Source organism: Heterodontus francisci, chromosome 31, assembly GCF_036365525.1.
Source record: "Heterodontus francisci isolate sHetFra1 chromosome 31, sHetFra1.hap1, whole genome shotgun sequence".
NCBI classification, from domain to species: Eukaryota; Metazoa; Chordata; class Chondrichthyes; order Heterodontiformes; family Heterodontidae; genus Heterodontus; species Heterodontus francisci.
Window position 1 is genome coordinate 31,244,947 of NC_090401.1, and position 24,525 is coordinate 31,269,471.

The following is a 24,525-nucleotide window of genomic DNA, read 5'->3' on the forward strand; positions in this document are numbered from 1 at the left end:
GAAAAACGGAAGGTTGGTTAACTGATGGTCGGGTCGGGCTGGGTGGGGCTTGGGGTCGGATGTGGTTCTGTCGAGCTCAGGTCAGGTTTCATTTGCAGACCTGAGCTGGCCTTTAACACACCAATCCTTAACATTAGATATACGTCAAGTGGCAAATTGAGTACCAACTCCATCCGATGGTGGTCAGGGGGCAGATCATGGTGGGGATGCTGACTATGTAGCTTGTTGGTCCTGGAGGAAGCACTCCTGCTGCTCCTGGACCACAAGCAGTGCTGTAAAGGCACTTGCCTTCCGAGGCCTGGGAAACACAGCCGCCTGTGGTTAAAAATAGAATTACTGTTAAATGAAGGCATGTAGCCTCATATTTTCAGCAAAAAGAAAAATCTTCTCAGTGAAGCTCCTTAAACTGTGTAGACAAATGGCAATGTTCTGACTATTTGTCCATGAGTGCCCCTTGAAATAGCATTGGAAAGATCAAGCAACAACTCAATTTTAAAATTCTCATCCTTACTTTCAAGTTCCTCCTTGGCCTCACCCCTTACTATCTCTATAATCTCCATCAGCCCTACAACCCAGCTAGAGGCTGAATTTTGCCAACACCTCGACGTCAGGGGTCATGGAGGGGGGGCCCATGAAATACCTGCGGGAGCGGCCCGCCATGACCCCCAACACCGAGAAGGCCCTGTCACATTTTACCAGCGGCGGTGAGGCCTTGGTGCGGCCCCCTCCATGCCAAGAGGCGGGGCCTTCATTTAAATATTAAAATTAATTAAGAAAAGATGCAAATCAACTTACCTTGTCCCGGCAGCTGCCCAACGCTGATTATACGGCCGCCAGCGACAACCTCGCATGCCTTCGGAACTCCACTCCGAGGCGAGACACTGGTGGGGAGGGGGGTGGGGGGGAGCTGAAATTATCATGGCGGGGTGGGGGAGTGGGGAAAACCTTTTTCATTGGCTGTGGGGATGGTGGGAAGGGGTTGAAGGGCAAATGTGACAAGGTTGGGGGGGAAAGTTCGGGGTGGGGATAAAGTTAATATTTGTCATATTGGCCTATAAAAAACCATTGGGGGGTTGGGAAAGGGCCTCCAGCTTTTAATTATTTTTTAAAATAAATGAACAGTAGTTTTTCTTTAAAAATTCAAATTTTTGCTAAGGGCTTGAAGCGCTTAAAAATTGTCGCCGGCGCATTGCTGGGGATGGAGCTGCCGCCCCCTCTGTGTTATCGGGGGCGGCCTTTCTGCCCCCTCCATTTAAATAAGTCGCTGCGCAAAATATCACGGGGACTTTTGTTTCTGAAGGCCGCTGACTTCAAAGCGCACCACCGTGATGTGCAGTGGACTAATAAAATTCAGTCCTACATCTCTGTCCTCCTCCAATTCTAACCTCTTGAGCATTCCTGATTTTAATCACTCCACCAATGATGGCCATGCCGTCAGCTGCCTAGGTCCTAAGCTCTGGAATTCCCTCCATCTCTCCACCTCTCTTCCTCTCTTTCCTCTTTTAAGACGCTCTTTAAAATCTACCTTTTTGACAAAGCTTTTGGTTATCTGGCCTTATATCTTCAGTGTGGCTCAGTGTCAAATATTGTTCCATAATGCTCCTGCACTGCACCTTGGGACGTTTACTATGTTAAAAGTACCATATAAATGCAAGTTGATGTTGTTGTTTACACCCTGGCCCAGCACTGAGTGTGCACCACAAGAAGTGAATGCAAATGGCATTGGGGTCCTATAAGCGTCATACAATAATTATTTCCATACTTTTATGAGGCGTCCTGTTTCAGGCAGGAGTTTGGTCACCTATGCCCAGCCAGAGATCAAATTGTGGCAGATGGAATGGCAGCGGTAACAGAGAGTAACTTGCATGCCTCCATTTTCCTTGCGTTACCACCCTGTTCCCGCCAAACACCAGGAATGAAAATTGACTGTGTAACACCTCTTAAACCATGTAAGTGGTACAAATTGAAGAACAGCATCCAAGAACATGATGTCAGGAGATGTACTTGAGATCTAGTGACATGTGAAAGAGCACTGTGTGGGTTGGATTGGCAGTTGTCAATGTGGCAGTTCTTGCTTCCATCATCTATCCCTAGATGCCATTTAGCTTTCACCAAAACAAATGGCAAATAAAACAAAATCTACAACACTTTCACAGCATTAAGAGAAAAGAAGAACTTTATTTCTGATAACTTGGAATATTGTGGAATATTTTCCATAATCCATCTTTGCTTGCAGGTACAGTAAATGGCATTAGTGCTTTCAGAACTGTCATGACACATCAGTAACAGAAATAAAACATAACAAGTTTACTAAATTTCAACATTCACTTTGGTGACTAGCGAAGTATTTGTTCTCATGCACCCTATAAAGATTTGAGCTTTTTGACCCAGAACAAAATACCAGGTAACAGTATTTTTACAGTAAACAAATTCATAATAGAAGTCATGAAAGTATGTAAATCTAAACCTGAATTCATATGGTTAATATGGTCCTGATATTTACTGGGGTGGGGGTTCCAGGCAGAATCAACAGGACCCCTGTCAGGAAACCAGCCTGATTAACAGACTTAGATCCCTGTCAGATGGGGAAAGCTCCAGAAGAGGCATAGGCCAGGACCAGGTAAGCTTGTGCAACTGAGGTAGAGATCCTGAGGTGTGGGTGGGTGGATACAACGTGGTTTGCAGAATTGGGGGGTGGGGGGGGGGGGGTGATTTCGGGGGTTCTGAGACAGATTGGGGGCAGAGATGGAGGGTCGGGGTGTCAGTGATCATGCGGGGTTCCAATTGTAGTCAGGATTCAGTGACAGAGGCAGGGTAGTCGATGATTGTGAGGGAGGGTTCCAATTGGGGGAAGGGTCTAATCATGCAGGGAGGTTTGATCATGAATAGGGAAGCACGCTAGCTTGGGGGGCTGTGAGGAAGCACTCCTGCTCCTAGCCCAGAAGCAGTGCTGTAAATGTGCACCTAAACAGTGTTAAACCTGGAAGAAAGATAAAATCTGAGGCACACAGCCTCATTAAAATATTTAAATGAGGAACCTGACTCGTGGGAATGGGTTGGTTGCCTGCCCCCTGTACCGTCTCTGTTAACAGCGGAGGTAGGCAGGTTCCCAGCGGGTTGCGTTGGGTTTGAGATTTTTAAAAATGTTTACGCCATATCCAACCCCAACCTAGCTGTTTTTTGGGGTTAAAATTCCCCTCTATAGTTGTCTTTATAATGTTCCACCTTTGAAATACAGAATATTGATTTTGCAGGTTGTATATGACAGGAAGTGCAGTCTGTTCCACTTATTGAACCTACATTTTCTTAATCATTTTATTGTTTACTCACATTCAATTATTTATTTTTGAGCTTGGGCTGAAATTTACAGTCTGCACAGTACACAGGCACATGTTTGACTAACTGTGTTACTGCTCACCAAGTAAAATCAGCAAAAACAAGTCACCTGCAATGTAATCCTAGAATACAGTTGACAAAAGTAAGAAATGATGCAACTGAAAATGGTTGCTAACATTTCATTGTAATCTCTTGCTAAGCAAATACAATCTGTAAAATTGGAGAGCCATTGATCAGGAGAAGATCGCATACATGCAGTTACAGTTATACTCTTACTTTCTTAGCTACATAAACTGTTTGAAATCTACAATTTATTTTAATTGTAATAAAATCATGTACACATAATGCAATGCCGCTTTCAGTGCTCAGTGACATTAATCCTTTTTCGTTGATTTTTTATTTTTTCCACACACAAAGTATTGATGGAAATTATATCCACCCTTAGCTCCAAACAAACCCCAAGAATAAATCCCAGCCTTTGCCGCTGTTGAGAGAAACACAGTCATTTAGTTGCTACTAGGATTTTCCTTAAAGAATTAATTAATAATTAGGAACAATAATTAAAGGGGATGGTTATTATGCTGTGGCATTTTTTGTGTGCAATTGTATAAAGTAATTATGGGTCCCTGATAGATATTATAAGGGACTCGATCTAAAGAGAGGTTTAGTTGAAATATAAATTGTTCAAATTGTTACTATAATGCAGGGAATCACATGATATTATCGTAAGATGCAATCATTTTTTCACTGTTATATAAAATATGCACTATGAAGTTTCATCCTGCTGATTTGTTTTCTTTCTGTTGCTGATGTGGTGAACATCAGAAATGTTGATGTCTCATTATGGTGCTAACGCCCATTCTGAAGGGATTGGTGGTTATAATCTACTTATTTCAATCTTTAAGGAATGCTAATAAGCAGCCAGCCACTAAGAAATAATACAGTGAGTGTCTGAAATGTGCTCCATTGCACCTTATTTATAAAAGACCTCCCGAGTATCATTCATAATATATCAGGGGCAATGGAATTAGAAGGGGGAGTAGTGCTGGGCTCACTGAAAGAATTTAGGAAGAAGTTTGTAAGACCTGTTTTCAGCCAGTAAAGTAAGTGATTTTTGATCAGTTTCTGGCAATTAAATAAAGAGTATTCTTCTTATAATATATGAAAAATGTTGTGTAAAATTAGACAGCCATTAGCAGCAGTGGCAGACTGTATGCACACAATTAAGCTCCTACTTTCTCACCATCTATACAATGAGTTAACAAACTGTTTGAAATCGACAAGTTCTTTATGGGATGAAATTCCAGCACATGTAATGCAATGGGACCTTACGCAATTCCTGTCAACTTTTTCTGTTGGAAATTCCTATATCCATATTTATAATGGCTATGAAAATTTGTCATGCTGTAATTGCACCATTCCACCAGGTTACAGTGCCACCACCTGTGGGAGGGTATATTTATATTGTGTCAAGTTTTAATAGGTAGCTACCATTATAAATGTGGATGTAGTAACTCATAGCAGCAATATAAAAATAAGAATAGTATGTAAGTATGTGTGTATGCTCTGGTCTAATTACTCCTTGCCTTTTAACCCAACTTCTCTTGAAGATTTCACTTGGTCTGTCTCCTTGTGCATAAGGTCACAAGAGATTGAGTAGTTGCTGCTGTATAAATAAACTCGGTCCCCTCACATATTGCACTTATATAAATAAGTCAATCTTTGTATGTAATATTGGAGAGTAGTGCTTTAATGGCTGATTTCTGAGTTCATACTAATTAAAATGAATGGGTGGAAAATCATGACTTCCTGATACGAGCAGACAGGAGCATGGCTCCCTGCCAATAGCACCAACTCAGAAAAATATCCAGTGTCCATTTGTTTAGGCTGTTTTCTTTTAACGTAGTGAAATTTTGTTCGTTAATTCTCCTGAGAAGCACGTTGGGATGTTTTACTACATTAATGAAAGGTATAAAACTAAAGAAGATTAAACCAACTTTCATTTCTAATTTACCAAATATCCCTGCAGCAGTACTCTATGTGCTCAATTTCCATTCATTTATAGTCAATGGGTGGAAAATCTAGTGTGTTATCAAAAAATTCTGTTTGTAGAAACATAGCTAAATGAAAACTTTTATTCAGACTTTAAACTTCAAACTTAGACAATAGTACAGTCTTTCCAAAACTTGTCATAGTTTATATAGGAATCATTTTGTTTTCCTAGTTGTTATTGAGTTCTGAAATAAACTTAAGGCAGGATTTCTTTTCATTCATTATGGGATATGGATGTCGCTGACATGGCCAGCATTTATTTCCCATCCCTATTTGCCCTTGAGAAGATGGCATTCAGCCACTTTCTTGAACCACTGATTAGCGGTTTGGTATAACTGAATGGCTTGCTAAGCCATTTAAGAGGGCAGTTAAGAGTCAACCTCATTCACTGTAGATCTGGAGTCACATAGAGGCCAGACCAGGTAAGGATGGCCGATTTCCTTCCCTAAAGGACCTAGTGAACCAAACAGGTTTTTACAACAATCTGGTAATTTTATGGTCACCGTTTATTGATAATAGCCTTTCATTCCAGATTTATTTAATTAACTGAATTTAAATTCCATTGCTGAGATGTGAAAACTGCTGGAAAGCATTGATAGTCACATTAGGGAATGTCTGTTTCCATTAGTTTTAGTTTTGTAAATGTCTTAGTATAAAGTTTCATAATTTCAGAGCTCTTAAATGCAAGCGCTGTGGTCATTTTAATTATCATATACTTTTGTCTGTAATGAGGAAAATGATTACACTTCCAGGAGCATTTTGTACTGTTAACTGGACTTAGCTGCAATGGTGGGATTTGAACTGATATCTCTGGATCAATAATCCAGGCCTCTAAAATTACTAGTCCAGTAACATAACTACTATGTTACTAAATCTACAAAATATAAAAGACACTCATTTCTGTAGGAGTTCTCCCAATCTCCCAGCCACAGGAGTAATGTAATGTGATGCTGAGATGTGAAATGCAAACAGATCTGCAATGTGTAACACAATTGAGAATTGCTAGATTAACATAAAGAATGTATAATACTAATTAGGTAAAACAATTATATAACTTACCAAGACTTTGAAACATTGAAACTACACTTCCTGAAGCCACCCCTCCACCGTTTATGAAGGCAGTGGTTTTCATCATTAAAGCTGCAATGGATTTTGCTGCTATCCCCTTTGTGGTAAATCCAAGAACTCCAAGCACTGCAGGACCTCCTAAAATAGCTGCTCCTATATCCAATAGAAAGGTGACATGGCATTCAATAAAATTGTGTTTAACCATTCCTCAACTATATGTAAGTTTTATGCATGATGTTATGGACAGGGGAGAGATGATAAAAATTTTCACCTCTCGACTGACCCTAGACAGCGTGATTTTTCAAAAAGTGTTTTATCTCCTGAGTGCTTTAATTGTCAGCAACAGACAAATGAACAGGTTTTCTCGTAAGTTTTAAATAAAAGATAAATGTTTATTACTCAACACCCGAATATACGCAAATACACCCACTCTCACACTCATACAGATACACACACACTCAAGAAAAGATTGTGATTATAAAAGTAGCATGCGTTTAGGTCTTATGATTTCAAGAGTTCTCTGTTAGACTTGCTTTTCCCTGGGGTGAAGACTTGAAGGGCTGTAATCCTTTTTTGTCTACTGAAGAAAAACTCTAGAGGTTTAGGAGGACGGATTTGCAGTAGCAGATTTCTCTTGTTATACTCCAGTCAAGGTTCACTGGTGAAGCCCTGGTACAATTCCTCAGGTGGAGAGTTCAAGCCCAACTCGAGTCTCTGCCTACATGTGGTTTGTAGTTGATGGTTTTTTAGGCAGGGTTCTTTCTCTTTGTTGGCATAGATGTTTCTTTCCATTGTTTGCCCAGTGTTATTAAAACACTTAACAGAAACCTAGTTTCTGTCATGAGAGCAATGCATCTCTTTCCATTGTCCTCATAAATAGTTTCTGATGGTTAGGCCATTGTCAGACAATGGAGTTTGGGTACCAGTCATCTACATACCATCTTGATAAAATAACGCTTTTCACACCCATTCTCGGCATTTCAGGTTTGGAGTTGAAAAGTCTGAAGCAGTATTGAGAACCCTGTTTTTTTTTAATTAGATGGGGAAATGCCACCGTTACCACAGGAAGGGTCATTTGTATTTTAATGATTTCTCAAAGATATGTCCAGAAAGGTCATTTGCATTTAATGACTTCACCAAGCCTTGTTCAGACATGAAAATTAGCTCAGGGTTCTTGCAGTTCCATGTGTATTGGCAGGAAAGAAAAGGTCACCTGGCCTCTCAACTCCATTTTGTATTATAGGTAAGTGTCCATTTCGGGTTTATGCTTGATAAGTTCATATTTATAGTTCATAAGTTCGTACTGCGTGAGCGTGACTATAGTTATCATAGAATCTACTTGATTAGAGCTAAATAGAGGTGCCATAACATTTCTGGGTGTAGTCCATAGGCCACCAACTGGCAGGAAAGATGTAGAGGAACAAATTTGTAAGGAGATTATAAAGTGATGCAAGAAATATAATGTACTTATAATGGGGAACTTTAATTATCTTCACATAGACTGGGAAAGTAATAGTGTAAAATGGCAGCAAGGGGCAAGCATTTCTAGAGTGTTCAGGAGAATTTTCTAATGATTGGGCTGAATTTTACCAGCCCCCCGACGGCAAGGGGGGCTGAAAATACCTTTGGGAGAGGCCCGCCATGGGCCCCAATGCTGGGAAGGCCCCGTCCCATTTTACCGGCAGCGGTGAAACCTTGGGCCGGCACCCCCCCCCACCCCCACCACCCCCCCCCCACCGCCACCCCCGACCACTCGGCAAAAAACTTTGTTTACATATTTAACTCCACGCTAATAAATGAATAATTACTTACCTCATTGCGATGGCCGCCCTACGCCGATATTCCGGTTGGCTGCCAGAGCTCCCGCGCCTTCGGATCTCAAAATGGAACACTGGTGGGGAGGGGGTGGTGTAAAGATTTCAGGGCGAGGGGGGGGGGGGTGGAAATGGCAAAAACGAACGTGATTGGTTGAGGAAATGATGGCAAGGGGTTGAAGGTTAAAATAAAGAAAGTTCGGGGGAAAGGTCGTGATCGAAAATTTACTTCCTTTCGGGGGGAGAGGGCAAATAGTAAACTGATTATTCATTGGAGGGGGTGGGAGAGGGGACTGGAAGTGTGAATAACTTTTTATTTTAAGTTTTTTACCAACCTGTCCCTTTAAACAGTAAAATGTAACAGAAGGGCGTGAAATGGTGCTGGTGCCTACGCGTTGGGACCAGACACTGTTGCCAGGGATGGAGCGTCCACACCCTTTACATCATCGGGGGAGGGCAGTCCGCCCCCTCCATGATAATGAGCCGCCATGCAAAATATTTCGGCAGCTCCACGGCTCACGTCTCATGCATGCACCGCACCATCTTGGAAGCTCACTGCCAAGGTTGGCGGCGAGCTATAAATATTCAGCCCAGTATGTTTCCAGTCCAACGAGGAAGGAGACATTGCTGTATCTGGTTCTGGGGAATGAGGTGGGTCAAGTGAATCAACATTTGGGGCCAGTGATCATAGTATCATAAGGTTTAGGTTGGCTATGGAAAAAGACAAGGAGAAATCCAGGGTAAAAATAATTAATTGGGGGAGGGCGAACTTCAATGGGGTGAGAACGGCTCTAGTCCAGGTAAATTGGAATCAAAGATTGGCAGGGAAAACTGTAATGGAACAATGGCTGCCTTTAAAGAGGAGATGGTTCGGGTACAGTCCAAGTATATTTCCGTAAGAGGGAAAAGTAGGACAAACAAATCCAGAGCTCCCTGAGTGATTAAAGAGATAGAGAGTAAGATGAAGCAGAAAAAGGGTGCATTTCACAGATGTCTGGTGGGCAATACAACTGAGAACCAGGCTAAGTATAGGAGGGTCAGAGGGGAAGTGAAGAAACAAATAAGAGAAGCAAAGACAAAGTATAAGAAGAGACTGGTAGCTAACATTAAAGGGAATCCAAAAGTCTTCTATAGGCATATAAATAGTAAAACTGTGGTAAAAGGAGAAGTACAGCCGATTAGGGACCTAAAATGGAATTTACCCATGGAAGCAAGGGGCGTGGCTGAGGTACTAAATAAGTGCTTTGTAACTGTCTCTACTAAGAAAGCAGATGCTGCCCAAGTCATAGTGAAAGAGGAGGTAGTTGAGACACTGGATAGGCTAAAAAATTGATAAAGAAGATGTATTAGATAGGCTGGTTGTCATTAATGTTGATCAGTCACCAGGACCAGACGAGATACATCCAAGGATACTGAGGGAAGTAAGAGTGGAAATTGCAAAGGCACTGGCCATAATCTTCCAATCCTCCTTAGATACAGAATGGTTCCAGGGATGAGGAACTTCAGATTGGAGAAACTGGGGCTGCTCTCTTCAGAGAAGAGACAATTAAGCAGAGATTTGCTGAAGGTTTTCAAAATCATGAGGGTATGTACAGAGTTGAAAGGGAAAAACTGTTCCCATTGGCAGAAGGGTCTAGAACCACAGGACACCGATTTAAGGTGATTGACAAAAGAAGCAACGGGCGACATGAGGAAAAACGTTTTTATGCAGTGTGTGGTTGGGATCTGGAATGCACTGCCTGAGAGTGTGGTGGAGGCAGATTCAATTGTGGCTTTCAAAAGAGAATTGGACAATTATCTGAAGAGAAAGAATTTGCAGGGCTACAGGAAAAAGGCAGAGGAGTGGAACTAGGTGAGTTGCTCATGCAGAGAACCGATGCAACCATTTTATCATTCTATGATTCTCAAGTTTCTGTCAAATATTTTACCTAAACAGAAGACAACATTTTTGAAGCAGCAAGCACTAACTATTATTGTTATTATTAGTGGTGGATTAGCTAAATGATAACTGTACCAGATGGAAATGCCCATATTTAAAACACAAGGAACGCGCAATTCAGTAGCGTAGCATAGCTCGAGGTGGTGCTAAAGAGGCCTAGCACCGCTTTCCAGGGACAGACATGGCACCAGTGGTTTTAGGCACAACCTGTGCAATGAGGCATGCTCAAAACAGCGCCTGTATGGATGTCCTCAGTGTGCCTCAGAAGCAAATGAAGCAGCATTATCCTAACGTGACACAGTCTAACCAGCTGATGCGATGCCAGGATCCTAAATTTGGGGTGCACCATTTGTCCAGCAGTCACCTGCAAGTTGGGCCCTGCATTAGTGCTCCTTAAAGGGCCAGGCACCCAAATTGTAGGTAAGGTAATTTTTGGCATCTTTTTCCATTGCAAAATATCTGGAAGTACTCTGGAGTGTTTCTGGCAGGCTTTTGTGTTGTGTTCCTGGATTTGCTGGAGAGTGTTGCTGCATTCTCACAAGGTGGCCAGAGGAGTAGGCGACCTGTGCACACAAAGACTACAACAGGTAGGGGGTCAGCAATGGCAGTGCTTCTGGGTCTGTAGCACAACAGGGATATTGAGCAGAGGTTGTGGATAGGGCAAATGCTGCGCCATCTCTGGCCTCTGGGAGCCAGACTCCTCCATGCTCCTTGACAGTGAAAGGAGGCGGTCTGGCAGGCCAGCCAATGCACCAGCATCTTGGAGTGATCGCCCATCAGCACTCTGCTGTATGCCACCCCACTGAGATCCTCGTCTGAGTGCTAAGCAGCAGTCCACTTGTGTCTGGATGACTTACCACATGCTCATCCCAAGTCTTTTAGCCTCCAAGGCCAGGCAGCAGTTCATGGGAAGCAGGGAAGATTGGTGGGAGGGAAGGGATGGGTTGTAACAACACCCACCATTAGCAGCTTGCTCATCATGCCAGATAGCAGGATAAGGGTGTGCTGGAAGTTGAGAAGGGGCATAAGCCATCACCCTCAATGTACACAGCAATGCCAGATGCCACGGGCCCTCTCACAGCCAGTCCCCGTGATGTGGACAACTATCTCCTCTGTAGGGCTTGGGAGGAGTGGACTTCATTGTCTATCACCAGTTCTGCTCTGTTCCATTCTATTGTGTGTAACCTTGTCCTGCAAGGGAGAGGGCAGAATGTAGGTGATTATGTTGTGCTGTGTTTGGGTGATGTGCCTGCTGTAGCTGACTAGCTGGAGGTATGTGGAGGCAGTGAGAGGTGTGTGTGTGGCTGGCAGCATTGCGAAGTGTGTGAGGGTGAGCTGGAATATCTGCATGTTAGGCATGGGTCTTGAGTGGTAGGGAGTGCTGCTGGGTGAGTGATAGGGGTGTGGTGCATTGGTAGAATGAGAGGTTGGTGGTGTGGTGAGTAGGAGATGTCATGTGAAAATGCATTTGCTGATGTTGGCCCCCCATGTGAGGCTATTAGACTATTTTGGCACTGCTGTCAGGTCCTTGGGTCCAGCCACCTGCTCCCTCTCCCTTCTGAGGGCGGTCTGTGAGAGTAACCTGGCCCCCTATGGGACCATGGTGTCTCTCCTCCTGCTCACCTGCAGCACTGATGCCTTCAGTGTCACATCTGTCGCCCTGGAACCCTCTGTCTGACCTGCTGTTCGCTTTGCCATCATTTGAATTGCAGCAATATTCTTCAGTGCAGCTTCCATTTAAGAGGGACAGCCTGCCTTTAAGAACAGCAGGCTGGCTGCACCACATGTTTTGCGAACAATGCTGTTTGCACCCTCCTCGCTGAGTGCAGAGGCCGCCAGCAGCATTAAGATGAAGACAGTAGTGGGGGGAACCTGCTCAGCCAGACGCAACAATCACACAGATGAGGTGGGCGTTGCTCATCTTGATCTGAATGGGCACAGGCAGGTCACTAATCACGACTGCCGAGCCCCAAATATAGGACACATGCATTTCCAAACATAATTTGAAATGAATAGTTCTGCTGTCTTGCCAAGATATGAATTTATAATAGAGATGAATTAAGCAAATTGCAGCTGTACATTTCTGCCCACCACTGGCCTTATCCTACTTCCCAGGCAGCACATTGGGATAATAAAAGCAAAATACTGCAGATGCTGGAAATCTGAAATAAAAACAGAAAGTGCTGGAAAAACTCAGCAGGTCTGGCAGCATCTGTGGAGAGAGAGGCAGAGTTAATGTTTCAGGTCAGTGACCTTTTATCAGAACATTGGGATAGTAGCACCTGACCTATTCTGCAAGCTACTTGTATTCACTAACTGTCTCATTGATAGCCAGTCCATCTGCTCCACAAACCTATGCACAAGCTTCTTAATGTCTGTGCCAACTAGAGGGTTAAAATATTACCCCAGTGCTCCGATTCAATGCTGTATCTTGTCCTCAGTTACATGGGGCAGTTATTGGGGCATCATAATTGAGCGCTCCAAACTGTGGAGGAAAGAATCATCTGGCGGGAGTGGGGGCGGGGCGCGGGATGGAGATGGCTTCGTTCCTGATTGATGCCACTGGAAAGTGCACACATGTGTAAGAGTCCAGAATCTGTCTCAGCTGTGGTGCTCAACAATATAGAATAAGATGCCAAGACCCACTGGACGAGTATAGGAAGAATGCTTCATTGGGTGAGGTATTGAAGGACAGGCAGCAGCTGTGAAACCTACCTCAGTAAGAACTACACCCTTCAGGAGGGAAAGGAAGAAAAGTCTGGGGAAAATCCTGGGGAATAATTGAGAACTGCTGCATTACTGACAAATTTCACCTATTGGCAAACAGCTGTCTGGGCCAGTGTAAGACACTAATATTAGTATGGAATATGCATGTGTGCTTGTATTTGATTATCATTTTCCGTACAAGGAATGGACACATGCGCAAAAAATGTGAGCAACCATCCTCTCAATTGTAGTGAGCCACGTGGACTTGCATGGTATCTACTACAACACCTGCACTAGTCAAGCCTGAAAATGAGCAAGCATGGATCCAATCAGTTTTTCACTTAAATTAGCCAGGGGTGGGAAAGGATGCCAGTTCAATCCTCGACTCCACAGAGCTCTTGACAACAGCCTTGCTCTGTACAGAAAGACTAACAAAGCCAAGCATTTCCCATAGGGAACAGAGCAAGAAAAAATGAGTGGGAAGCCTATACCAAACCATTCTCATGTGGCTCTTGATGGTCAACTAAGAACATGATAGGCAGCTGTCTGAAACTAGGCTACTCATCCACTTGAGCATAGTGGGTGTATTCTCTGAGATAGGGTGACTGATGAAGTAAGAGGGTGTGTGCATACACAAAAAGATATGTACTCCTCCCTTAAAAAAAAAGCATACATCAACCACAATTGTTCCTTTTTTACAGGCATTACAGATATGTCCATTAGAATTGCATATGAAGGAGTAAAGTACTGAAGTTGCATAGCATGATTTCTTGTCATTAGTTCATAACACACTGTAGCTGCAATATCTGTTCATTATTCTATCCAATCCCGTTGTTGGATGATTTATATATTCAAAGCATTCTCAATATGTTTTCTCAATATTATTGAGACAAAGCTGCTCTAAGTTGGGAATATTAACTGATGTTCATACCTCCACCAACAGCAATGTATGGGAGTGCGTCCATTAATCCACAGGAGTCATCCTCATCTGAAAGATGATCTGAGGAAGAGGAAAGATTAAAAAAAAGTATAAATGGCTATATTACCCTTAGTCCTCCATTCTCTTTCCTACCTCTCTTCTGTTGATGCTGACCCATGATTGAATATGATGGTAAATTCTTGTTGCTGTGGAAAGTCACCGTTGCGCAATTTCATGATATGCATTCCTGATGTGTGCCAGCAGCATAGAAGTACATAATTTGCCCTCTGATTCCATATGTTACCCAATTTGCTTAATCTTGTGCCTGAGCCCAGGCAGTGAGTGTCAGCAGAAAAGTTGATTATTGAGCCATCATAGCTGAGCCGAATCCTTTCCTACCCCTGTGCTACCAATAACAAGGGACCATAGATAGAAGGTTATCATTATCTACTATCTAAATGTAAGAGATTAAGAAGAGAGAGCAAGAGAAACTTAGTTGTACAGATCAATGAAGCTTGTGGAATTCAGTTCCAGGGTTCGTGGATTGTGACAGAAACTGTGCCAATACTCAAAATTTGACTGGATGGGTGAATAAAGTAAAAGGGGTTAAAGGGATATGGGAACAGGTCAGGTAAATGTGATTAGTGCTATTTTCTTGCATAGAGGGTACATGCTAGCACATTTCTTATGGCAGCACTACTGGAATTGTGGGATTAAGGAATTACTTATGAACATACAAAAAAGATGGATAGAAGAAGGCTATCACCTCTGTTCCATTCAGCTGTGTTGCAATTAGGCAACATGACCCCCAGTGCTCCATACCCTCCAACAGGCATGGCATCCCCTGGGAGTGTCAAAAAGAAATAGATTTAAAAAAACCTTGGCCAATTCAGGGAAAATAAAATTCTGGGAAATTCCTTTCCAAGGGCAATCAAAAAGAAGCTTCAGGACATAACAGTCACTTAAGTACAAGGTACATCACGGTCATGCAGACCCCCACCTGCCAAGAATGAGGCATATTAATTTTGCCATATGGACATTAAATTTCAAATTGTTGCTGGGAAGAAAAGAAGGTCTATTCCAAGGGCTGCCAGACACTTGGCTGAAAGACATTTGCATACCAATGGGGACAAGAGAGGTTACTTCCCTTATCCACTTATCCTAAAATGGACATTGATCACCAAGTATTGTGTGTAAGAAGAGACATCCCAGGGTCAGCTAAGACAAGAGAATCCACAAACACCAAAGTGGTCAAACCAGCTAGTCACATGACTAACCTGCTGGGCAACCTGGGCTTTTCTGAATTGTACAAACAGCTTGAGAGAAAAAGAAAGACTGTTTGCTCCTGGACTGAGAAGACCTCTCCTGTCTGCTCCCATCTATTTCTCACGGAGCTCCAAACCCACCGAAGACACGTGAACCTTGAAAGAGAAAAGTCTCCCACATCAAACAAGGTTTAAGAAGAATACTGGACCCCAATGAAAAGCGAGACCTACCTACAATCAACGACTCTACAGCAAGCTCTAAGAACAGCAACCAAAACTATCTTCAGATATTGCCTCAAACTTTTCCACTTTATTTCTTCTGCTTTTTTCTGTCTCTATCTGCCTGTGTGTATTGTGTATGCATACTAGTGTGGGTGCATCGCGTATCCGTAAGCATTAACCGAATTAGAGTCTAAGTTTAATAAAGTTCAACCTTTCTGCTTTAAACCTAAGAAAACCTGTTTGATTGGTTTCTTTGCCTTACAATTGGAAAGCAATGAACAAGGATTCACTAAGGGGGAGCAAAGAAAATGGTGTGTTTAAAATAAAACCCTGTCACGGTTAAGACCAGGTGAAGGCTGAGAGGGAACCGTAGACCCCCTTTCACCTGGTTGTAACATCACCCAATATCAGATGCAAGTGTGACACAGAATTTGCATAGCAGCAATGTAACACCTGTGTTGTTTGACATAGGAATTGTGAGGAAGCGTGATAGGCAGGCAGTGTGTCCAATCATAAACCTTTTATGATATTAATAGGCAGATAAATAAATGTCTCCATTGGTTAATTGTACTGTAATAATATATCATTTCATGGCAATATGTCTACTCACCTGTGGTTGCAAATGTGCTTGAAAATAGCAGGTAGGTAATGAAGAAACTGAGTGTCCCACAAAACATAACTGAAATCAGGTGACAGATTATCACAGCAAATATAGTTCCAGCTTCACAGAGCAAATTTCGATCTGTAAAACACAGTAAACTGCATTATATTTTTCCCATTGAAGTTTCTCCCTCCTCCCAAGTTAAATCACAGTTCCATAGTCTATTTTTCATGTGTTAGTCAAAATATTTGAAGTTGGAAGGCTATTGAACGTTAAGGGCCAAGGCAGCCTGCCCTGTGGTCCCGATGCACAAGGGTAGTTTTTTACCCCACACACTTGCCAGCAAGAGCCACGAGGTAGTGAGCAGGAGCTCTGGCTGATTGGCCCTCCTAGCCCATGGATACTGAGCCCAACTATAGAAATTGTCTGGACTGCGATCTGACAATTTGGGACAGTTCAAATCTGGGACCTTCATAATTTGTGTGGCATTTAACCACTGAGCCATTAGGAAAACCTCCAGTTAGCATTTTAATGTGATGTATACGTAAATAGATTTTTTAATAAAATATTTCATCCACTTTTTCCTTTACTTTGTCAAGAGTTTTATCTTTCTGTTAACATGCATTCTGTGTAATACAAGATTTTCTCATATAACGTCACACCAATTGTCAGGGAGCAGATGGCATGGTACAAAATAAGTGTGCAATGAGATCAGTCAACAGCTACAAAAGGCTTTGTTAAGAAATAATGCTCTCTGAGAAAAGTTGCTGCAGTTCTGCATTTTTATGAGAGAAATTATATTACAAATGTGAATGGCTTACACACAAACAAAAATGATGTCCAGGAAAAGACCAGCTGATTCATCGACACAGTATAACACATTAATCATGACACTCAATGGTCTCACCGACCAGCAGCCAATGCATCTCTGGCATTTGCCAGCACAGACTTGATGGGCTGTATGGCCTGCTTCTGTGCCGTAACAATTCTGTGATTCTGTTATATTGGTTCAGGTACCGTAGAGTCATCCATTGTAGCCACCTAAAACAGGCTAACCTGCGAATAAAGGCTCTTGTTTTAGAGCCCAAACCAGAAATCAGTGCACTCTGAATACCACATTTAAACTTTGGGCTACTGAAGTCCGCTACTTTCCCCAGCCACCACCTGCCCAATTGCCTCACCCTCCCAACCTTGGCTGGCAACCTAGCTGGTTGATCATAATCCCCACTGTGCCCGGTGAGCTGTCTTTAGGGTTCCAACTAGCACATGTATGTCGCTGGTACTATCCAAATGGGGTTGGTGGACTAATTTGCCCTGGTCCTGTGTCGGCCTTATCAGGTGTGTGCATTCTGTGCAGCACTGGGATTGTGCCCAATTTCCGAATCACTGTATTGACTTGCTGCCCTTTTTGAATATTCCTACATTAGTCTCCCTCTAATGCTTGAGAACAATTCTTGACTCTAGTGAATTATTAAATATGTTAGCAAGGGACTTATTTAGCATGGCTCCCATCACTTTAAGCATTCTTGGGTGAAGGCTGTTAGGACTAGCCACCCGATCTTATTTAAGGTCCCTTATTTTTCCTCAGTTTACATCTATATTCATATTGACATTTGTAACTTTCGTGTTAACTGAATATTGTATTAATGGCAACTGAGCACAGTCTACAGGAGTGAAGACTGCTGGAAAGTCTTCTTCTCTTCTTTGGCCTCCTTGTCTCGGGAGACAATGGGTAAGCGCCTGGAGGTGGTCAGTGGTTTGTGGAGCAGCACCTGGAGTGGCTATAATGGCCAATACTAGAGTGACAGACTCTTCCAATGGTGCTGCAGAAAAAATTGGTTGTCGGGGATGTTACACAGTTGGCTCTCCCCTTGTGCTTCTGTCTTTTTTCCTGCCAACTGCTAAGTCTCTTCGACTCGGCATGCTTTAGCCCCACCTTTATGGCTGCCCGCCAGCTCGGGCGATCGCTGGCAACTGACTCCCACGACTTGTGATCAATGTTACAGGACTTCATGTCACATTTGCAGACGTCTTTAAAGCAGAGACATGGACGGCCGGTGGGTCTGATACCAGTGGCGAGCTCGCTGTACAATGTGTCCTTGGGGATCCTGCCATCTTCCATGCAGCTCACATGGCCAAGCCATTTCAAGCGCCGCTGACTCAGTAGGGTGTATAAGCTGGGGGTGTTGGCCGCCTCGAGGACTTCTGTGTTGGAGATGCGGTCCTGCCACCTGATGCCAAGTATACTCCGGAGGCAGCGAAGATGGAATGAATTGAGACGTTGCTCTTGGCTGACATACGTTGTCCAGGCCTCGCTGCCATAGAGCAAGGTACTAAGGACACAGGCTTGATACACTCGGACTTTTGTGTTCCGTGTCAGTGCGCCATTTTCCCACACTCTCTTGGCCAGTCTGAACACAGCAGTGGAAGCCTTTCCCATGCGCTTGTTGATTTCTGCATCGAGAGACGGGTTACTGGTGATAGTTGAGCCTAGGTAGGTGAGCTCTTGAACCACTTCCAGAGCGTGGTCGCCGATATTGATGGATGGAGCATTTCTGACGTCCTGTCCCATGATGTTCGTTTTCTTGAGGCTGATGGTTAGGCCAAATTCATTGCAGGCAGCCGCAAATCTGTCGATGAGACTCTGCAGACACTCTTCAGTGTGAGATGTTGATGCAGCATCGTCAGCAAAGAGGAGTTCCCTGATGAGGACTTTCCTTACTTTGATCTTCGCTCTTAGGCGGGCAAGGTTGAACAACCTGCCACCTGATCTTGTGTGGAGGAAAATTCCTTCTTCTGAAGATTTGAACGCATGTGAGAGCAGCAGGGAGAAGAAAATCACAAACAGTGTCGGTGCGAGAACACAGCCCTGTTTCACGCCACTCAGGATAGGAAAGTGGTCTGATGAGGTGCCGCTATGCTGAATTGTGCCTTTCATATTGTCATGGAATGAGTAATGATACTTAGTAGCTTTGGTGGACATCCAATCTTTTTTAGTAGTCTGAAGAGACCACGTCTGCTGATGAGGTCAAAGGCTTTGGTGAGATCAATGAAAGCAACGTAGAGGGGCATCTGTTGTTCGTGGCATTTCTCCTGTAGCTGACGAAGGGAGAACAGCATGTCAATGGTCGATCTCTTTGCTCGAATGCCACACTGTGCCTCAGGGTAGACATGCTCGGCCAGCTTCTGGAGCCTGTTTAAAGTGACTCGAGCGAAGACTTTCCCCACTATGCTGAGCAGGGAGATTCCACGGTAGTTATTGCAGTCACCGCGGTCACCTTCGTTTTTATAGAAGGTGATGATATTGGCATCGTGCATGTCCTGTGGTACTGCTCCCTTGTCCCAGCACAGGCAAAGCAGTTCATGAAGTGCTGAGAGTATGGCAGGCTTAGCACTCTTGATTATTTCAGGGGTAATGCCGTCCTTCCCAGGGGCTTTTCCGCTGGCTAGAGAATCAATGGCATCACTGAGTTCCGATTTTGTTGGCTGTACGTCCAGCTCATCCATGACTGGCAGAGACTGGGCTGCAATGAGGGCGGTCTCAGTGACAACATTCTCCCTGGAGTACAGTTCGAGGTAGTGCTCAACCCAGCGGTCCATTTGCTTGCGTTGGTCAGTGATTGTGTCCCCTGATTTAGATTTGAGGGGGGCGATCTTCTTGATGGTTGGCCCAAAAGCTCTCTTAATGCCATCATACATTCCTCTGATGTTTCCGATGTCTGAGGCCAGCTGAATATGACTGCATAGGTGTTGCCAGTAGTCATTTGCGCAGTGCCTGGCTGTCTTTTGTGCAGCGCTTCTGGCTGCTTTAAGTGGTACGGATGTTAACTCGCTGGGAGCTTTTTTGTAGTTCAGCAGTGCAGTGCGCTTAGCGGCTATGACAGGTTCCAGCTGTTCAAAATGAGGTTGAAACCAGTCTGCATTTCGCTTCACACGTTTGCCATAGGTGGTCATGGCTGACTCATAGATGGCGTCTCTGATGTGGGCCCACATCATTTGAAAACTCTGCTATGTCCTAGATGTGAGTTCACCTGAATCTGTTCTGAGCAATCCTGTAATGGCTGTCCTTCATCAGTCATTTATTGCACCTAAAATAGCTAAGAACAATTTTATTATTGCTACCAGTTATCTGCTATCTACTTCTCCATTGACTTTCTCCTGCGGATCGCAGCTTTTGTTGCCCTTAGCTGAGCTTGATACCCATCTTTGTTCTTTTGAGAGTTATTTTCCTTTAGTCTGTAAAAGCATTTTTGCTTAAGTCTCAACCTCTATTCACACCTGGTTGGGGGCTGGGGGGCAGAAAATAATACTCATTAACTTTATGGACTAATGGAGCAAAAACTATGAAAATGTTGTGATACAATGGCCAGAATTTTACGGCCCCCAAACGAGCGGGCCGGTGGCAGGGGTGGTGGTGGTCATAAAATTGAGTGGGAGGCTGGGGGCGGGGGGTGGGGGAGGGCCCTTCCCAACCCCGTCCAGCTCCACTGTAATTTTATGCGGGGCAGCAGCGGTGAGAAACGGTCTGTCCGCCCCAGGCCAATGAAGGTCCTTAAGTGCCAATTAACTGGCATTTAAGGGCCACTGCCTGCCACCGCAGGTATTTTACCATTGGCTGGTGGGTGCCGGAGGCCTCAAAAAGCCCCCCTTGGGAGGCCAGGTGGCCTTCTTGCGGGCTGGTGGCGGGCCCTCCTGATCGGGCACCTTGTGCCCCATGCAGGGCCCCCCCCATGAAGCCCCAACCGCCCCCAAAGCACAACACTAGCCTGCCCTCATAACCGACCCCCCTTGCCTCACCGGGGCCTGACCGATTGTCCCCGGTGAGGCCGTAAAACCTGCCTTATTTCCGGGGCTGTCCTTCCTGTTGGTTCCGATGGCTGGGTGTAGTCCCAGCAGTGGCCACCACTCCCGGTGGCACTGCTGGGACTAAGAGCTGCTGGCCGGCAGCTCCATTAGGCCTCAAGGAGGTGGATGTCCTGCCCAAGACCAATTAAAGGCTTAGGGAGTGAAAAATCCCGATCTGGCTCCCTAGGCCTGGTGGAGGCGGGCTCACCACTGACTTTTCAGCTGGTGGACGGGGCCTCCCACCCAATGAAAAATTCTGCCAACAACTTAGACTTATGTAGCATTCTTAATGTAGTGGAATGTATCCATGTGCATCACTGAGGGTTGGGTGGGCAAAGAGGACACCAATCAGAAGTTGCAGGAAGAAGGTTATAGGTGTTAACTGAAGGCGTGGTCAAAGAGTTAAGTTTTAAAGGTGGGCCCTACTGGCCTTTATTTCAAGAAAACAAACTAGGATTTGAATTTTGGTGAAAGCATATTCTTTTAGCTTGAATTAAAAAATACAACATTGAAATGCTGGCTGTCCCAAAGGCTCAGCTGAGAAAGACAGGGTTAACTGGCCCAAACATACCAGAAGGCTCAGTTTTGATTACTAGATTGTGTAGAGTTAGTTGTTCTCAGCCTCTCAGGTGCCAGAAGAATTATGTTACAGCCAGCTGATAAGGGATGTGGGTGGTTCCCACTGTTCAACTCTCAGCTGACCACAGCAAGTGTTTTTCTTACTAGGGTTTTAACCCCTTTTGTTTTATTTGTCAAATAAACAGACAGCAATAGTTTTTATTGTACGTTTAAAACAGAAGATTAACTGTTTATTGAGCAATATTCATTCCCAAAATGGTTGCAACCATACCTGCGCACGCAGTTACTTGCACACATATACACAGGAAGCGATAGATAGAGAGGAAAAGAGATAGGGTTTTGAAGTGAGGTAGGGTTTGGGGGTTCAGGGTAAACCTGTTGAATCTTCTCAGAGGTCAATTTCTCTAATGTTGTAGGCCTGGGTTGTTTGTAGATTTCTCTGGTAGTTGAGACTTCAATCTGGAGATGGGAATCACTTTCAGTTCTCTGCTGCACAAGTTGAAGTGTAGAATTTACAACAGGGTACCTTCTTTGGCTTTTGCTGGATCTCTCAGCTCTTGGCTGGACAGGCTTTTGGGGATGTTGCTCTGATTCTCTCTCTCTCTCTTTCTCTCTCTCTCCAGAGAGCTACCTTTTAAGGTCAAAATGTTGTCTCTGTTGGGAGACACAGAGTCCCTGCCCTGTGATGACCAATAATGGCCCAGGATGTGGCTACTTTACCCCTTCTTTGTTTCAGAAGAACCCATTCAATTCAAAAATGTCTTTAGATGGATTCAGGATGAGTGGAATTGACACCTCTTAGCTTGGAATGTATCCTTTAGTCCTTATCAGAAAGTACGACAGTTTGAATATACAGGCCTGGTCATTTGACCTTTGGTGGCCATTTTTCAGCACACTGTCCATTTTTTAAAGGAAAAGTCAATTTTTTATAACTCTTCAGTTTGGATTCCGTATTTCAATCGCTGTACATCATGTGAACTTGACAATTGGCAAAGACATTTGATGCTAACTTACCAGGAAAGTCCTCTTTGAGATCCAGCAACAACTGCTGGAAAATACACATGTAGATGGCTGGAGAGAACCAAGTTTTTTTTCATTCTTTCATAGGTTGTGGGTGACACTGGCTAGGCCAGCATTTGTTGCCCATCTCTAATTGCCCTTGACAACTGAGTGACTTGCTAGGCCCTTCCAATGGGCAATTAAGAGTCAACCACATTGTTGTGGGTCTGGAGTCACATCTAGGCCAGACCAGGTAAGGACAGTTGATTTCTTTCCCTAAAGGACATTAGTGATTTTTTTTAAATGACAATCAATGATAGCTTTATGGCACCAGTACTGAGACTAGCATTCAATTCCAGACTTTTTATTAATTAATTGTATTTATTGAATTTAAAATTCCACCAGCTGCCATGGTGGGATTTGAACCCATGTCCCCAGGGCATTAGCCCAAGCCTCTAGATTACTATAAAAGCAAAATACTGCAGATGCTGGAGATCTGAAATAAAAACAAGAAACACTGGAAATACTCAGCAGGTTTGGCAGCACCAGTGGAGAGAGAAGCAGAGTTAACATTTCAGGTCAGTGACCCTTCTTCAGAACTGAACCTTTTGCATCCATTCAAGATGGTTTAAGGTCTTATCAGAAAAATGGCACCTCCGACAGTGCAGAATTCCCTCTGAAGTACTGCACTGTAGAGTCAGCCTAGATTACTCATTGTGAAGACCTTGTTAGTTAGCATAATTTTTAAAAATAACATTTATTGAGACATGTCAAAGATACATCAAGCAAATTCAAACAGATGAGGAAGGTTCTGGATTCAGTGTCTGGTCTTACTGGGTTTAATCCCTGGTTAGACTATCTCAGCTGAGGCATGGCAGGAGTACTACAATTTGCCTTAGTATTTCATAGTTAGGGAGGTCAAAAATAGGCAGGGTTCCAAATCCAGACTTCTATCCAGTGACTCCTCCCAGAAGTACACATACCTGGATGTCAGGGAACAGGTGCGGGGTGGGGAGCTGGAAATGGGGAAGACTGCCTCTGGGCAGAAAAACTATGAACTTGATGTGTACAGCAAATTTGAAGGTTTTGTTACAAATAGTACAAAGTGAAAATCTTACCTTGGATAAGGGTAACATCGGGCTAGATGTCCCCTTTGCTTAAATAGTGACATTCACTATCTGAGTTAACAAATGACAAACGTCCACGTAGTGGAACGCTGCTGATACTTGTCGGATCATACTCTAGCAAAGGCTTCAGTACACGAGAGAGAAAAGGGGAGAAAAATTGGCAGAGAAAAGAGGAAAAAGCAGAGATATTTAAGTAAGTATTAAAACACGTAGCGCCACGACACAAACATCAGACACCCCTACCGACACTGATTGAAGTGAGAAAGTTAGAAGTAAATATAAAAATTGATCTGTGGCACTATGAATCACTGATTATTCATAGATTATCGCAAATCCTTCATCAAAAGTATTAGAATACCTTACCGCAGTTTGTTGAAGATCTGTTTGGGATCCGAGTAAAGAAACAAACGAACAGTAAATGTTAAACTGGCAGCACTGTGGCTTTTTATAAACAGCAGACCTGGCCACATTCCAGGAGAGACACGCCAGTTTCTATTCTGGAGAACAAATTGCAGTTTCGATTTTAGTGTTTGAGATAGCGAATCCAAAATTGAAATTCCGGCTATGCCAAAGGCTTTTTTTTCTGCTGAACTGAAAAATATGTTAAATTGTTGACAGTGATGCCCGGCAGATATTTGGAAACCATTGTGATGCAATAAAATCTTCTGCTTGTTTTCCAAATCAATCACCTTTTGTTTTGCTTCAGGGGAAATCCCTCCATTTAGATACTGTATGTCCCTGCAATTGTAGGAACAAAGAACTGTACAGGTATAGAAAGCTCCATTATTGCTCCCATCAGTATCTAAGCAATTGATCAAATTCTGAGGCTGAAACTGACTGTTTGCAACCTTGGTGTCACACTTGACCCCAAGATAAGCTTCCAACCATCACTAAGATCTCCAATTTCCACCTCCATAACATCACCCAACTCTGTTCTTGCCTCAATTCATCTGCTGCTGAAACCCTCATCCATACCTTTATTACCTCCAGACTTCAGTGTTCCAACATACTCCTGGCAAGACTCACATTTACTACCCTCCATGAACTTGAGGT

General features: G+C 43.7%; 1 protein-coding gene across 1 annotated transcript; it reads right to left on the reverse strand.

Annotated features, from left to right (window-relative positions):
- Positions 1–2,158: 2,158 nt before the first annotated feature.
- On the reverse strand, positions 2,159–23,939 carry LOC137346956 (interferon alpha-inducible protein 6-like). The gene is made up of 5 exons (XM_068010911.1): positions 23,836–23,939; positions 15,932–16,063; positions 13,847–13,915; positions 6,448–6,609; positions 2,159–3,820 (listed from the first exon to the last, which is right to left on the reverse strand). The coding sequence occupies exons 2-5, from the start codon at positions 15,996–15,998 to the stop codon at positions 3,711–3,713; spliced, it is 408 nt and encodes a 135-aa protein (XP_067867012.1). The 5' UTR covers positions 15,999–16,063; positions 23,836–23,939; the 3' UTR covers positions 2,159–3,710.
- Positions 23,940–24,525: the final 586 nt, after the last annotated feature.

Excerpts from the sequence above, each read along its gene's own strand:
- LOC137346956 (XM_068010911.1), bottom strand. The coding sequence starts at position 15,998 with ATGTTTTGTGGGACACTCAGTTTCTTCATTACCTACCTGCTATTTTCA. Across the intron at positions 6,610-13,846 it reads ATACATTGCTGTTGGTGGAG|GAGCAGCTATTTTAGGAGGT; the intron begins GTATGAACATCA and ends TATTGGATATAG. Across the intron at positions 3,821-6,447 it reads TTCAATGTTTCAAAGTCTTG|CGGCAAAGGCTGGGATTTAT; the intron begins GTAAGTTATATA and ends TTCTCTCAACAG.